Below are 17,382 nucleotides of genomic sequence, written 5' to 3' on the forward strand. Positions count from 1 at the left end.
AAGATTCCATATGTAGACAGACTGTAAAAATCTTATCCTCGATACATGAAGCTCAGCCCTGAAAATCCTACTGGGGGATTCAAAGGGTCTTTCATTCACCTACAGCTGTAAGGTAATTACTTCACTGATTGTGAGTGTTGACCACAAAGGAATACCTGAGGGAGGAGGTACCACTCACTGTGAGTAAATCTTTCAGAATGATGTCCTCAATACTTACCTTTAGTTCTGGATGAAGAGACAGTGAGGTGGATTGAAAACCTGCTGAAAAGCCAGGCCCAGAGGCTGGTGATCAGCGGTGTGAAGGCCAGTAACTAGTGGGGTACCCCAGGGGGTCAGTACTGGGTCCAGTCCTGTTTAATGTCTTCATTAATGATCTAGATGATGGGGCAGAGAGTACCCTCAGCAAGTTTGCTGATGACACCAAACTGGGAGGGGTGGCTGAAACACCGGAAGGTTGTGCCACCACCTAGAGGCACCTCAATAGGCTGGAGAAATGGACTGACAGGAACCTCATGAAGTTCAACTGGGAGAAGTGCAAAGTCCTGCACCTGGGAGGAACAACCTCAGGCACCAGGACATGCTGGGGGCCACCCACGTGGAAAGCAGCTTGACAGAAAAAGACCTGGGGGTCCTGGTGGGCACCAAGTTGAACATGAGGCAACAATGTGCCATTGCAGCAAAGAAGGCTATTGGTATCCTGGACTGCATTAGGAGGAGTGTTGCCAGCAGGTCAAGGGAGGTTATCCTTCCCCTCGACTCAGCACTGGTGAGGCCACACTTGGAGTGCTGGGATCCCCAGTACAAAAGAAATATAGACATACTGGAGAGAGTCAAGCAAAGGGTCACAAAGACGCTGAAGGAACTGGAGCATCTCTTATATGAGGAAACACTGACAGAGCTGGGACCGTTTAGAGGAGAGAAGGCTCAGGGGGATCTTATCTGTGTGTATAAACACCTGGAGGAAGGGTACAAAGAAGACAGAGCCAGGCTCTTTTCAGTGGCGTCCAGTGACAGGACAAGAGGGAAAGGCGACAAACTGAAACAGGTTCCCTCTGAACATCAGAAAACACTTTCTTACTGTGAGAGTGACCAAGCACTGGCACAGGTTGCCCAGGGAGGTTGTGGAATCTCCATCCTTGGAGATACTCAAAAGCTGTCTAGACATAGTCTAGGACAACTGGCTCTCGGTGGCCCTGCTTGAGCAGAGGGGATGGACCAGATGACTTCCACAGTTCCCTTCTGACCTCAGGCATTCTGTGATTCTGTGATTTGAAATTCCCAATGAATTCAATGGAAGCAAAGTTATACCAATTCCTAAGCACTTTAAAAAAAAAAAGAAAAATCTCTGTGCACTAATCACTTGGGCATTGACATTCTGATTTCAGTTCTCAGGGTATCAAGGCTATGCCTGTACTAATGAGGAAAATATAACTAATCAGTAACCTGAAGAAAATGCAGACTTTGTGACTTTTATACCAAACACAAGGTTGATGACCGGTGGTTCTCCACGTTCTTGGAATTTCATGCTTGGACAGTGAGCTACACGCTCACCCGGGCACACACACTTGGCTAGCAAACATTTATCTGCCTCTGTACTGTACTGAGGATTCATTAGCAAGCGCGAGGGAAGAGAACAAAACCAGTCACCAACTGCAAGAAAAACATACCCTTCACTGGGAAAGAGGTTTATGGACTAGTACAAGCGTCTCTCACAGGAAATTTTTACAGGAGGACAGAGATCCAGAGTCCACATTTTCTCTTTTCTCTTCTGTAGCAATACTTGGCTAAATAGAGATGGACTGGAGCAGCTGCACTTCCATTGGTTTAGTGTTCATCCTGACTTTTCTATCCATTTTGAAAATGAGAGGTTTCTGGAATAACCACCGGGGAAAGAATTTTCCCCCAGGACCAAGAGCATTACCTATCATTGGAAATCTACACCTCTTTGATTTGAAAAGACCCTACAGGACTTATTTACAGGTAGTCATTATCTTTTCTATTTGCCCCATAATTGCACATATCACCAAGCCCCATAGTCCAAGGTGTCAGAGAGTTTCTCCTATTGCACTCAACGTGTTGCATCCACAGATGATCCTTAGCAAGGGACAGGAGACTGTTATTTGAGCAGAAAACTTTAAATGTAGAAAGATTTGTTCTTTACTGTAATACTTTCTCTGTGCAACTTCATGCATCTAGGTTTCAGCCTTCAACAACTCTTAAACTAATAACAAGTGCTCTCCTAATTTCTGTGGTAATTTTGAGGAAAAGGTAACTGAATAAGGAATGATTTTGCTATGTGGTCTAACTCCCTCCACCTTCCACTGATTGATGTGTCTGGGGTTGTGACTGCAGCTTCCTGCCCTCACTGATTTAGCAACCCTTCTCATCTCCCTTTCCTCCTTTCTTCCCCAAAAGCTGAAGATAACTATATACTCTTAATATTCAGGGCCAACAGTTGCCAGAATATACAGCAGATCTAAGCAAATCAAAGTAATAAATCTTCCGGTTTTCCTCTAGTGCCTTCTTTACCTAGTTTATTGTAGGACTTTCCTGATTTTGAGTCGAAGACTTCTATGAGCCTGCTCCTTAGAGTTTTTTCTACTTAGACATTGAAATTACACATCCTCATTGCTGATGATTTTTAAAAGGGGTATTTGCACCTACATAACTGTATGTATGTTACATCCACAAATCAAAAGACTGCTCAGATGGAATGTCTGGAAAATCACCTTAGCTATCCAATGCAGCCTAATTGTGCTGCCAAAAGCAAGCTCCATCTCTTTTCAGGCCAACAGAAGCAACGTGTCTCTGCTGTAATTCAGTGATTCCGTTCTAACGGAGGAGGTTGGTTCTCTGGCTTGAGCTTAGTTCAATATTCACACATACTTAGTGTGTAGATGCAACTGGAGACCATATGCTCATCCTGAGCATCACGATTGCAAGCATTGGAGAGTCCTTACTGGAGAACACCCTTTGAAAGATCATATTCTGCCACAGCTACAGCAGTCTGGGATAACAGCATCACCATCAAAGTAGCTACTCGTAATTCAGACGCATGTCGCTGCTGCCGTGTTATTTCATATAGTTGGCTGGACTTGCTTACCAGGTGCTGAACATTTTGCATATCGATGCTAAATAGTTGCCTTCGGTTTCTTTGTGCAAACACACTAGAAAATAAGTGCAGCCAGGAAAACCCCTTCCTACTGTCAGGAGAATCAAGAACACTGAGTTATATGAAAATAAATCTGCCTGTACAAGCTAAAAAGGTACCAGCTTAGGCCAAAGATTGTCTCTGAGAGAGATTCATGGTGGATGTAGTCATATATAAAAACTGAGAATTTACCTAATGCTAGATCCAGACCCAGAAACACACTGGGTTTTTTATACAATAACGGTAGCAAAGGTATAAACAGGTTTAGCCTGTAGACAAAAGAAACACAATAACATAGAGATCAGTGTGAAAACATGAGTCAAAAATTTAATTTACAGGCATTCCTGAGGGAGGGCAGAGCTGCCAGCACAATCCTTGACTGACCTGGGGTTTCAGCTGTTAACACTTCTTCTCGGTTTAACACAACGGGACTCCACTCCTGACTGTGCCATTTAGTCATTAGCCATCATAATGTCTGGCACGTTCATGCTATTTAAATCAATTCTCTTTCTCTATACTTAGAAAACATTTAACATTTTAGTAACTTAGAGGCAGGACAGGAAAATAAGCAGCACTGAAAGGGTGGTGAATTTCTTTGTAAGCTATAAAAGCTGTGAACCGCTGTTATCTTCTTCTGACAGCTGTCAAAATTATATGGTCCAGTCTTCAGTGTTCAGATGGGGCTAAGGAAAATCGTAGTGATTTCTGGGTATGAGACAGTGAAGGAAGCTCTCATAAACCAGGCAGATGCGTTTGCAGAAAGACCTAAAATCCCAATCTTTCAAGATTTGACTGGAGGATGTGGTAAGTTTGTTTTATTTCTCCTTATCAGCTATTCAGAAAGTTTTTTCCTACAGACAGAGCAGAAGCTGGCACACCACTTTGAATCAGAGACCTGTCATGGTTTAACCCCAGCCAGCAACTAAGCACCACGCAGCCGCTCACTCGCTTCCCCCCACCCAGTGGGATGGGGGAGAGCATCGGAAAAAAGTAAAACTCTTGGGTTGAGATAACAACAGTTTAATAGAACAGAAAGGAAGAAACTAATAATGATAGCAATATCAATAATACCATGACAATAATACATAATTGTCATATACAATTGGAATTACAAAACAAGAGATGCACAATGCAATTGCTCACCACTTGCTGACCAATGCCCAGGTAGTTCCCGAGGGGTGATTCCCCCAGCTCCACTCCCTCCAGTTTATATACTGGGCATGACGTCACATGGTATGGAATACCCCGTTGGCCAGTTTGGGTCAGGTGCCCTGGCTGTGTCCCCTCCCAACTCCTTGTGCCCCTCCAGCCTTCTTGCTGGCTGGGCACGAGAAGATGAAAAATCCTGGACTTAGTCTAAACACTACTGAGCAACAACTGAAAACATCAGTGTGTTATCAACGTTCTTCTCCTACTGAACCCAAAACACAGCCCTATACCAGCTACTAGGAAGAAAATTAACTCTATCCCAGCCAAAACCAGGACAGACCATACAAGGCATTGGAAATAGGAAGCAATTTCATTGACTTCAGTGCATTTATTCAAATTTGAAAGTACTGACAGTGACAACAAAACAACCATAAGTCTAACAATAACAGCAACAGATAACAGATAGTGTCACATTTTCAGGCTCTAGAACCGGGGCATGCATGCCAGGGAAGGCATTTCTAGCTCTTGTGGTATGGTTCTGGACTTCTGGTGTTTTGAGCTTATCATTGAACCTCCTTTTCCTGAAATGAGTATTACACTGATGCTTCTTATTTCAAGTGGTGAATACTGCTTTTAAAATCTGAATGTGACAATGGAATGGAATGCATACAGAATTGGGCATTTATTTTAATAAGGGAAATACTGTATACTGAGCTGGGTTCCAAATGAGAGTTTCACACCCAAACTTCATTCATGAAACTCGTGAAAGTTTCATATTTACACCTCCAAAGACCCTTGGACAAATTCAGCAATAATTCTGTGAATATTATAACAGTTGCATCTTTTGATCACATTATTGCCTGTAAACTTTCTTTACATCTTATTTTTTCTCCTTGAAAAGAATATAACTGAAGTCGTTAGTTACATGGTATAACAATTTCAGTGAAAAACTGATTGAGGAGGTTTTAAGATGCTACCTAAATTTTAAAGACATTTGTGCCCAGTCAGGTTTCTCCTGCAATCATCAGAGACATGAGATCTCAGTTCAATTCCACTTCCAAAGTACGATGATCAGCGGTTTGAATTTCCGATGCCCTTTCTTTCAGTGACAAGTGTCTCTCGGAGATATATATTCTTCTTAAGATTTGATTAAATACCTCTTAAATAGTTTACACTCCTTTTTTTTTTGTGCAATAAACCTATTGTTGAGGCCTGAAAATACTTAAGGGAAAGTTGGTTTTTTTCCCCAGCCAGATATAATTTAGCTTGTTTTAAAAGTGCCTGCTACTAAGTATTTACATTATTTTCCTACAAATTAGTTACTTAAAATCTTCTGCCACCTTGAAATGGTCTCTGTGTGTCAGGGCTTGTTTTTGCTCGTGGTGAAAACTGGAAGGTGATGCGAAGATTTACTCTCACAACCTTACGAGACTTTGGAATGGGAAAAAAGGCCATTGAGGACCGCATTGTGGAGGAGTACGGGTATCTGGCAGACAGCATTGTGGCACAAGAAGGTGGGTAGATGATTCATTCTTCAAACCTCTAAGGATTTGTTCAAGTACCCAGACGCTTGCCAGTAACCTTCTCAAGTTCAGATCTTTTTAAGAAATGTACTTCAGGCTGAATCAATTTAATGAATTTGGCTCCTCTGGCATTTTTGTGTCTTGGCATGGTATTCTAACATTGAATAATAATCAATAATAGCAATCTATCATAACAAATAAATAGCAATAATTAGTATTAAATTTACATTTCCAAATTACATCTTCTGCCACAATGTAATATATTCTTTTGTTCCTTGTATAGGAAAGCCCTTTGATGGTAGTAAAATGATTAATGCAGCAGTTGCTAACATAATTGTGTCAATATTACTTGGAAAACGATTTGATTGCAAAGACTCCAGATTTGTGAGACTTATACATTTGACCAAAGAAAACGTGAGGCTTGCTGGGAAACCTTTGGTTACGGTAATAATAAACATTTTTATGTTGCTGTTCCACTGGATGCTATAGGAACATAGTAATACTGGTAGTCAATTGTTTCTATTAAACAGAAAAATCTGAGACTCTGAGATATAATAGGTTTACAAGCACTTTCTGGGACAAAACAAAGCTTGAGAGACAGTCTGGGAATCTTGAAGCTAACAATCAAACTCCCAGTCTTTCAAAAACATGCTTAAGCTATACCTTGAAGAGTGCTAAATCTGGACTGGAAAAAATCAGATCATGTAGCGCATGAACAGCAAGCTCAGCATTCCCCCCAAAAATGGTTCACACACATAAAGTGACCTGGCATAACAGTACACTCTCAGAACACAGGGCAGGGAGAAGCTATAGAGTATGTGGTCTACCTGTACAAGGAGCCCTATACAAAATCTATTTTCCCACACTTCTAGTACACTGAAATATCTCAATGAGTAATAAATACCCTCTGATCCTTGCATGCAATGCTGCTGCACAGCAGATTCACTTCTGTTCCTTTAGGCTTTGAAACAGAAAAAAAAAAAAAGCGGAAGAACTGGCTGAAACAATAAAAGAAGTTGCTGGCCAACATTTACATCTCCCTGGTGGCAAGTTGCAGGTGTTTCAGTCTGACATCTACACTACTCCTGCAAAATAGTAACTTGGGGCTGAGAATTTTCCATGTATTCAGTGGTCCTCGATGGATTTTCTACCATGAATTCATCCAGTCACTTTTTCATGTTCTAAAGAACAAAATATTAATGTCAAGTCTTTGCCTTTATGTCTGCAAAATGGGCACAATATTATTAATTTGTTTCTGTAGTGTTTTCAGACCTCTGGCTGGTAAATTCTCTCTAATCCACTCTTGTAGATGTACAACATCTTCCCACAACTTGGATTCCTCTTAAGGGCTAACAAGATTCTTCTCCAACACAGAGATGAATTCCACGCTTATCTAGAAGTTACTTTTGTAGAACGTCTCAAAACCCTGGACAAAAATGATCAAAGAAATTTTATTGATGCTTTCCTGGTTAAACAGCAGGAGGTAACTGAAAAATTTCTTATTTCTTCCAACTTTTATGGTTATGTGAAGAAATTTACAATCTGCTTTCAGTCCATATAATTATAGCTATATTTCTTTAGGGAATCTATCTTTGACAAAACACAAATAACGAACTGGTAGAGTTGAACAGATATTTCACCCTGTTGCAGTTCCAACCCCTTTTAATCAGCAAATATTTATCCTTATTTATGCTTTTCTTCAGACTGTATCAATATATTATTAACAGAGGCTGCATCTTTTTATCTGCTCTCTCTGTTGTCCTAGCCCTTCTGGCTCTTTCAAAACCATAATGCATTACAGAGCAAAAGCGCTACCTGGGCTTTACTGGGATCCTTATTCGGGGTCTCTGAAATATCTGGGTTACCTTCTTCATAGAGAAACCAGCTCTCTTTGCAGCTGGCCCCAGTAAACGCAGCGATCATGCAAAACATAAAACCTATGCCAACACTATTCTCCAGGTACAAGCCCAAAGCTGCTCTTTGTCTTTCACACTTTTGTAAAATACAGGATTTATTTCTTAGTAAATGTTTAGCTACGTAAATTGCATTTTCACATGGAAAGCTTTATGTTTTCATCCTTTTATCTCAACCACTTCTTTCAGGAGAAATCCACTACCAATGGCTATTTCCATAAAGGCAACTTGCTAAGCTTGATAAGCAATTTGTTTACTGCTGGTATTGAGACAATTTCCACCACACTAAACTGGGGCTTTCTGCTGATGCTGAAGTACCCTGAAATTCAGAGTAAGTGGTTTTATGACAGATGCTGTTACACTCAGTGCATTAGGAACTGAACAGGAACCTGGAGGGTCAACATATCTGTTAATACACTGAGTTACAAAAAGCCAAGATTTCCAACTAATTGTTGTCTAGGTATCTCTGTGCCCTGTGGTTCAGGCCCAGTGAGGGGCACACTAGTCAGCCTACCAGTAGATTATAAAGAGAGTTCATAGGGGCCAGGTCCTTTGCTCAGTAAAATCTCCGTAATTAAAGAAAGAGCTGTCCTGTGTTGGCCAATGAAAATATCCCAGGTTTTCCTCAGAAACAGGCTGTTGATAAACCAAAGGCCTGTGCAGATGTTAAATGGACTGTACTGAGGCTTTAAATACCTGAGAAGATTCAGGCAATTGCTCTTTGTCTGACATCGCCGTTCCAATTTATGGCACAGCATTGTTAGGAGTCAAGTGGGGTTTTTGAGAAACCTTTTGGTCAGAGCAAGAAACTTTAGGCAGAAGAGAGGGCAGAAAAATACAACTCTTTAGGTTTCTTGTTGGTAAAGAAATAAACAGTGTAGTTCTGTCCACCTCCCACTATTTCTCAAAGGAAAAAAAGATTTTGGGAGAATTTATGGTTTTCACTCAAGGTCTTTTATACTTTACATCAGTAAAGGACAGTATGTCTCAGGGATGAATGAGTCCTTGTCTCTTTCTTATAGTTGATTTTTTCCTCAGGAAAGGTCCAAGAAGAGATAGAGCAAGTGATAGGGTCAAACCCCCCACGGATCAAGCATCGAACTCAGATGCCATATACAGATGCTGTCATCCATGAAATTCAGAGGTTTGCTAATATCCTGCCATTGGATTTGCCTCATGAGACTACTGCAGATGTCACTCTCAAAGGCTATTTCATTCCCAAGGTGAGATGCCTACAGGATTGTTTCTTTTAACATTTCTTTTTTCTCAGACCTGGTTAATGTGATAAACATGAACTCTCTAATCAAGTCACATAACAGCAGTCAGAATAATCTCTTCCTCCAGGCTGACAGTCTTGAAGTCTTATTGCCATTACTGCCACCACAATATTTGTCCACGGAATAATTCTAGTCTTACTTTGCAGGGAACCTACATCATCCCTTTATTGGCCTCTGTCCTGCAAGACAAATCGCAATGGGAGAAACCAGACATGTTCTATCCTGAGCACTTTCTTGACGCCAACGGAAAATTTGTGAAGAAAGATGCTTTCATGCCTTTTTCAGCAGGTGCCTTCTCTTTTCCATGTACTGCTATTGCAAGTCCAGATCTTAGACAAGAACTACTTGTACCAGTGTTTTTTTTGTTACCGAAGCCTGGCCTCCACCCTGTCTTTTTCATGAGACCATTTCACAATCCATAGTTCACAGATTTCTCAGGACACACCTCTGATAAGAGAGAGTACTCACAAATGTCTGCTAATTCTTCCAGCCTCTGGATGTTATTGGTTTCTCAGTTAGCATTCAATGATTATAAACAAGAATTTGTAGTGCCTTCTTAAATATGAGGGAGGTTTTCAGCAAATTCCGTGATGGTTTGGATAACACATTTCTGCATTACAATCTGTAGTCCACAACTGTTCTATGGCCCGGGCTTCTTTGTCCGTGACTCTTACCATACCCAGCTGCATTGACTATGACCGCACACAAAGCACACAGGAAAGGGCTTCTGTGTCTTTCCTGGGGAACTATGTTTCATTTTTGCATGTCCCTTCTAAAAAGTCACAAATAATGTTGGTTGGGATCAAGACTTCATATACTGTGCCAACAAAGAGGAGTCGCCTTATATAAAAACCCAAATTCTGTGTAAAATCCAAGGACAGGAAGGGGTTGCTTTTTGAGTCTTCCACAGAGCATGATTTTCACCTAAGCTTACACACCTGCACCGTTTGCCAAAGGATGGGAGATTCCGACCCCCATGATGACTGTTCCTTCTCTGGCATTTCTCCTGCTTTGCAGGAGCAATTGCCATTGCTCAATTAAGTTCCTATACATCAGTCTCTGGCTAACTTGTCTATCATATCCACAACACTGCATTTTTTATAGACCTTATTTGTGTATTTTTAATTCTGCATGATATTTGACACTCACCATCCAACATATGGAAAACCATTCTTTTTTCATAGGAGGACTTATGATACTTCCAATTCACAGGCCTTCTTTTTCAGATTTAAGTCTAGATGTCCTAGCTGAAAGCATGTCCAGGGAGTGTCAGGTCTGGGCATTCCCTGGAGGGCTTATTTCATAGCACAGACATGCAATAGCTCTTCATTTTCCACTTTCTGTCATCCAAGGGAGTTAAAATCAAATCTTAGTTGAGGTTTTTGTTAGTTCTGGCCTTGAGTCATCATGGTCTGATTAAGGCAGATTATAGATGCTGAATTTGACCACGACTGAGAAAAATTTATATTCACAGTGCTTTTGAAGAAAGGCTTATATTAGGGGCTCCACAGAATATATCCACCACCTTCCTCCTCAGTCCCACTCTAGCCAGAATTTGTGAGTCTCCAAGGTCTTTTCTGACAAATTTTAATATAAAAAATTGCCTGTGACTAGACTAATAGAGCCAAAGTCTAGACTAAACCAGCCAAAGTTGGTCTGGGACCCAAAAATTGAACCAAGTAGAGGAAAAATCTGAAAATGAAGAAAAATACAAATTTTATTGAAAACTGCAATTCAGAAATGCAGATTGCATTTCCATACATTTCTCCCCAAATGCATGCGTTTAGACAAAGGAAAAGAAACAAATTACCAGGTGGCTTTGTTATACCTCTGAAGACCAAGTATCCTCACTCTCAGATGATTCTTGTACTCAACAGACTTTTAAGAGCTACTGTATTCTTTATTTATAGCTAGGATATGACATTTCAAATGTTCTGGATTCCCACTGATCTTCCTCAGAATAAGAGCTGCTCAGAGATTTTTATTTCTTCCAACTATTGAAGAAGCAGCTCCCACTGACTCTTTATGGCCTTTCTGCATTTTGTTTCAGGGCGGAGGATCTGCGCTGGTGAGACTCTTGCGAAAATGGAGCTCTTCCTCTTCTTCACCAGTCTCCTGCAGAAGTTCACCTTCCACCCTCCCCCTGGAGTTTCTATCTCAGACCTGGACCTCAGCCCTGCTATTTCATTTAACAACAGCCCCAAACCCTATAAAATGTGTGCTGTAACACGTTCTTAGAGCTCTAATCAGCACCAGTTTGTTTAAAAAAATGTTTAAATTCCTTTTTCATGGTATCTGCCACCTTAATTCATTGTCCAAAATGATTCACAACATTACATCTTAGTGAAGGTTTCCAGTACTTCTAAACCAAAATGGTGTTCTTTTTTTATTTATTTATTGGGGGAGGGCAGAAGTGGACCAGAAGTGTGGACTAATTGATGACTCATGGGTCAATCTGGGCTAAATAATACAGACCCTCAACTTTCATATTTTCACGTCAGTTTTCATTTGGTAACATGTGATTGTTGAAAGCGTATCCCCCAGAAACGCTCTCGAGTCCAGGTTTCTCCAGAGAGACATATGGACCATGAAGCTGTGCTTAGCTTGTACTATCCTGCTTAAAGATAAGCCCTGCAGAGCCTCTGTAGGGAATGCGGGATGTTCAGAGCTTCAGGTCTTCAGAACAGAAGGGCTGTTTGGTCTTGGCAGGCAGATGGGTTTGAAGCTGGGTTGGATATACCAATGTTCCCCCATACCTCACCGAGGTTTCTCCCCTTGGCTCTTCTCCCTAATTCTTCTGCTCTTCAGGAGCACTCGGTCGCTGCCTCTGCCTGGGCAGTGATCAGTACCGACCGCCTGTGGTATGCCTTAAAGCTCAGCTTTTCTTAGGTTGGCTGTTTTACTTGGCACTGAAGGACAATATTCCCTGCTCTGCCATTTCTCCTGGGAGTAGGCCTTGAAGCAAGACACTCATTCCTTCTCCTTGAAGGAGACACTCCTCTGAACATTCCCTTTCGTTTGATCTCATTCCCTTGGTTTGGGGGGTTTCATATCAACACTTCTCCATATGCCTTTGTCTCCTTACCCAAACAAGATTCTGATCATTAGGCTGTAAACAATTCAATAATTATGAAGAGATTCAATCCACTTTAAAGTTGATATACCGAGCACAGTTCAATTGCTTTATCCCCAAGTCTCTAGAACCATTTTAGATACCCTCAGATCTTTTGCTTGGCCTTCAGCTGCCAGGCTGGGGGGCAGATCCTGTGCCATATAAGCCCTGTGTGCATGTTTCAGGTAATGTAGATACTTCAAACATCTATGAGTGTTCAAATGTAGACTACGAGATAGAGACAAATGATTAAAGACTCAAAAGTGAAAATAATATGAGAATCCAAAAACTGCATGAGTGGTTGCATCATTTTTATTTTCAGGAGCAAATTTGCCCTCTTCTTTAATTTGTCTAATGTAATAATTTCTTTGTCATTTTAAGGAAAATTTTTACAAAGGAGTAGTAAACTTCTCATTTAGATCTGTTTATTTTAGTTTCTGGATTCACAAACGTTGAGGGTTTTATTTGTTTCCAAATTTCAGGAGGCAAAAAAATTTTTAAACTCATGTCCCTCCTACTTTCCAATCCAGGTTGCAGAGCAGATGCAGGTGAAAACCTTGCCAATGTGGAGCTCTTCCTGTTCTTTAAAAGATTCCTGCAAAAAGTTCATGTTTTTTCCTGCCCCTGGAGTATCCATTTCAGGTCTGAACACAATTAGGTGCACGAGCCTTTCAGTAGACATTTTAGGATCTGGACTATGATTTGATAGTCTTTTTTTGCTAATACATAAATCCACAGACTCCTGTGACCACAGAGGATTATACAGGTGTAATGGTGGCAGGAGTCTATTTTTTCTCTACTTTTTGTGAACGTTTACAGATGTCTCCAAAGCCATCCTTCAGCCTGGCCATTTTAAACCACACAGTTTTCTCCACTCCAGTAGAGGACAGACCAGAAAAGCAATGCAGAAGAACGGTCAAACTTACTAGATACAATAGGAGAATACTCCTACATATCTTCATGGTGCTCATTGAGCTGTATATCCTCATATTGTTCTCCTCTCTGAAGCGTCGACTGTGCTAACCGTACATCCTCATTACTGGGTACCATTCTGCATCTCAAGGGGAACAACTTTAGTAAATCAGAGCTGCTGCACTGGAAGCTGTAGTCCTCCAGATACTCACAGCCTCTGTTGTTATTTAGTCCAGGGTTCCTGTGAGAAAAACTAATATAACTTACAGGACATTTCCATTGCAATCATCTTATGTGTGTCTCTTCTGAGCTATGTTTGCACTTGGAGAAGGTGATGTTTTTCATCAGTTAGCTGATATCTGTGAAAAACTACAATTTAATTGGCTTCACCAGGAATAAAAATATTTTTTCCATTCTCTGCCCCTGAATTTTAAATGTTAAAAACACTTGAGAAAATACGGGGGAGTTCCACTGAAGGCAAGGTTTGAATAAGGGAATCACTGTAGAAAAGGTATTGGAAGCTGGTGATCACACTTTATTTTCTGAAGCTGTTCTTTCTCATATCATCAAAGTAGTCAAATCAGATGTTTGCATTTCTTGCTCCTATTAACCTTTGATCAAATCGTATTTATCCCAGTAATATCAGAAATCTAATGTAACATGAAGTCTTGCATTTGTCTTACAAAAAAAGACTCTGAAGCCATAGAAAGAACGTGATAACTGAAAGCATGATCACAGTGCATAAAGAGGTGGGAGATGATACGATTGCACTGTGTTTTCCTGAGAGTTTGTTTTTACGAAACAGCTAATCTTATCTAACCACCTTTGTACATACTGATTTACATGACCTCCATTAACCTACTATCTGAGGCTTTTCCAAGTATTTATCTTCAAAGATAGAACCACATTAAAATGGATTTTTTAGTCTCTTTCCAGTTCTAACATTTCAGAAAAAAAACACTCAATTTAAACACTGCTTTTCACTTGAAGGTTTGGAGACAGAATTATGAGAAGAAATTATTTTTTCGTGAGCAAAACAGGCCCCTGTTATTTTCATTACTTCTTGCCAGCAGTTGCCACCAGCCCTGGAGAGGCTAAACCTCCATTTCTAGGTCTTTACTAATTCAGAAGAAGGTGGACGTCATCTGCGAGATGGCAATGCCAGATTGTGCATGAGTTACAGCACAGTTGCTCGATGTTTGCAAGATCACCAGGATGAACAACATCACGGAGGCTGTAACTCCTCCGGGTGAGACCCACACACTTCAGAAGAAGGCAGAACCCAGCCGTACTAGAACCGGGACATTCATTCACATCTAATATTCGCCAGAAGGGCCCGCAGTTATAATCACAAGAGTACTTGGTCTGTTGGTCTGCCCAGTTGCCTTGGACAGTTTGGGTACCCTGCTGTCAGACACACCAGCTGACTGACTGCAGCTCACCCTGAGAAGAAAGAGAAACTCTCCCTCCACCACATGACACTTGCATCTTTAGAGTGGCAATTTCTTCTTTAATTGTTATTTCTCTCTCATTTCCCTGCTATTTTCTGTTGACCTTCTTCCAGTGATGGAATGCTACAAGTCAAACAGCCCTGAAAATTTATTTCACAAATATACATGTATCTGCCACAGCCTACCATATGCAAACAAATAGCACTTGTGTACTTGTTACAGCAGATCCCTTCTCAGAAAAACCTGAAGCCAAGTTGACCTGAGTCCAGAGGGTCATTAGGATTTTTCCTGAATATTCCATAACTGGATAACCTCAGTAAACAAAGCATGCCCTCGTGGCAAAATAGCTGGTGCTTTTGTAATAAACCTTCTGACTTGCTATTAAACATTGCATAAACACTGTCTGCAAACTCCATCTGGCAGAGGGCTCCCACCTGTCGACAGTATAAGAAAGTTAAAATTGACTGAGAGCCAAAATAGCCCGAGGTCGATACCATTTCAAGCCTCCCTGTCTGCTCTCTCCCTGTAGGCAGCATGGGAGCCGAGTGGTGATGTTGGTTCAGGTCCAGCATCCTCCGGGTGCCACCCAGACACATCAGGGCTCATCAGCTGAGTGCTGGTGTAAAGAACATCGTTGTTTACTGAGTGATCACTGCGATGCGTGTAGGGGACCCTTCCCTCCCCAAGCATGATGACGGTCACCTCTTTTCTATGTGTTTATTGCTTGTCCTGACTCTTTTATTGACTACGAAAAATAGAAAGTTTCTGGAATAGACATTGCAGAGAGAATTTCCCCCAAACCAAAGTCTTTACACATCGTTGGAAACCTGTTTATCACATATCGGAAGCGGCCTTCCCAGATATTGCTTCTGTAAATCTTATTTTTCTTCCTACTGTCCCACCATGCAGTCAGAGTATTCGTGGTGGTGCTCTCTGTCTAAACTTCAACCCAGGTGCAGAATGACATTATTAAACCAAACTCCACCTAAAAGTGTAACAGGAGGAAAACTTCAAATACTACATAATTCATTCTTTTTACTGTAGGTGCCCTTTTATCACATCACCATATAATTTTCTATTTCTCTCAAAAATATTTTTGGCAGTTAAAAGGGATTACCCCAGTTATGAAGAATTCTTATCATTTTGGGACTAATATACAAAGCATGACCAGAAAAGAAGAGGTTATGGAGAGGCACAAGCTCATGCATGCCTCTGTGAGAATCCACTGCAAGGACATCAGAATGCTTGGACTGTGGCCACAGCCTGCTCCAGTACTGAATCTGTAGACCCCAGTATGCTACTTTTTTTTTTTTTACACTTCCTCTAGTTCAGCAAGTGTCCATGAATAATTATTTTAGCTTTCTTTGTATGGTACAATCACAGTTTTATACAGACAGCAGTAACAAGCAGTTATTCTATGTCAAATGAGATATTCATGACAAATATAATGATGCAGTATAGAGAAATACAGGCAGAATATGATAGCAGAAGCCTTGAGAAACAGAGATATGGGATGCGCTGCAGAGAGTACAGGTATGGGGTGATAAGCAATGGGATACGGGAGAGCGATGAGGATGATATGAGATGAGGCTTCACATGGGAGACCCCTCAGCTCCCAAGAACTCACCAAGAACCAGCTCAGGAAATACAGACCCAGAGCTGGGCAAAACTGGTTTTAAGAGTAACAAAGAAATAGCATTTAAAACACGTAAAAGGCATTATACCTTCCGCCCCAAGGAGCGCTTCCTCTTTGCATATAAATGCTATTTTGAGCATAACACATTGCAATCTAAAACAACTAGATTTGGAAGGAAGGGAAGAGACCACAAATCTCAATTCCAGGAGCTGACCACATCGGAATTGCAAAAGGTTTTGCGATTACAGCCTGTCTTGGGGAAACATAGGAAATGCTGCAAATAGCGAAGAAAAGAATTCATCCTACTTCAGTACCCTGTCTTTCAGAGTATCAGCATGTATGACCAAAAGCAAATCAACAACGTATCACTACCTTGACCAAACCATTTCATTGTCTCTGATGGGTACGTGCTTCATATATTCATTTACTTCTTTTTCACACCTATTTGTACACTTTGGCTTACACAGAATCTTTTGGCACTGTTACACAGAGTACCTGACTTTAAGAACGTGCTGTCTAGCCACAAAACTGGCTACTCCCTCATTCCTATGTTGTAAAAAGTAGTGAGTAACCAGTCCCTACTCAATGCTTTCATAAAATGCTTATTTCCTTCTTCAGTTGCTGCTATTGCAACTTTCCTTGCATGGAAGCTATATCATATCTATGACTCGTACTTGCTGCCCTTCTCCACACTTTGGTTTTTTTTTAAAAAAAAAAAAAAAAAAAAAAGTTTGTGGTTCATGATGCTCAAAACCCACATAGTAAATTGCTCACCCTTAAGGAAAGCAAAGGAATGTGTCTTTACTTAATGAAAGCAAAAAAAAAAAAAAAAAAATCTTTACTTAACAAAAACTAGATAGCTGGCATGCAGGAAAATCATTAACCCATAATCTGGATTAAATTACTTTGGGGTATTGATTATGTCACTTGTCACCCTTGTCAAGTGATCAAAAATTTAAGAAATATTTCTAAACATTTATATACTTTTTCATGTGATTCAGTATAGAGCAAGCAAGTACTTGGTCTGCTTTTCCTGATCCTACATGTAGCAACTACAGAGGCTTTTAATCTCTCATAGGGGGAGAGAGGTAATTAGCTCCTGTCTCATTAAGAGTACCAGCAGCTTGTAAACAAAAGAACAAGTGTCTGTGTGGCAAATCATTGTAATGAGCACTGCTGTCTTCTAGCAGGTAATCTGACTGGAGAAAGCACTTTGTAATAACTGAGTCTTTTAAGGGAGAAGCTCTATCATGGAAAA

The 17,382-nt window shown here is 40.7% G+C and overlaps 1 protein-coding gene across 1 annotated transcript; it reads left to right on the forward strand.

The window, feature by feature from the left end:
• The first annotated feature begins 1,547 nt into the window (after positions 1-1,547).
• Positions 1,548-11,386, forward strand: LOC115350936 (cytochrome P450 2K6-like). Its single transcript, XM_030037074.1, has 9 exons — positions 1,548-1,980; positions 3,793-3,955; positions 5,665-5,814; positions 6,107-6,267; positions 7,133-7,306; positions 7,926-8,067; positions 8,775-8,959; positions 9,160-9,301; positions 11,064-11,386. The coding sequence occupies exons 1-9, from the start codon at positions 1,795-1,797 to the stop codon at positions 11,249-11,251; spliced, it is 1,491 nt and encodes a 496-aa protein (XP_029892934.1). The 5' UTR covers positions 1,548-1,794; the 3' UTR covers positions 11,252-11,386.
• The last annotated feature ends 5,996 nt before the right edge of the window (positions 11,387-17,382 follow it).

This window comes from Aquila chrysaetos, chromosome 15, assembly GCF_900496995.4.
Source record: "Aquila chrysaetos chrysaetos chromosome 15, bAquChr1.4, whole genome shotgun sequence".
Classification (NCBI taxonomy): Eukaryota; Metazoa; Chordata; class Aves; order Accipitriformes; family Accipitridae; genus Aquila; species Aquila chrysaetos.

What these genes read in the sequence shown, in the direction of transcription:
- LOC115350936 (XM_030037074.1), top strand. Translation starts at nt 1,795, where the DNA reads ATGGACTGGAGCAGCTGCACTTCCATTGGTTTAGTGTTCATCCTGACT. An exon ending in AAGGCTATTTCATTCCCAAG is followed by an intron (nt 8,960 to 9,159) that starts GTGAGATGCCTA and finishes CTTACTTTGCAG; the next exon opens with GGAACCTACATCATCCCTTT. An exon ending in TTTCATGCCTTTTTCAGCAG is followed by an intron (nt 9,302 to 11,063) that starts GTGCCTTCTCTT and finishes ATTTTGTTTCAG; the next exon opens with GGCGGAGGATCTGCGCTGGT.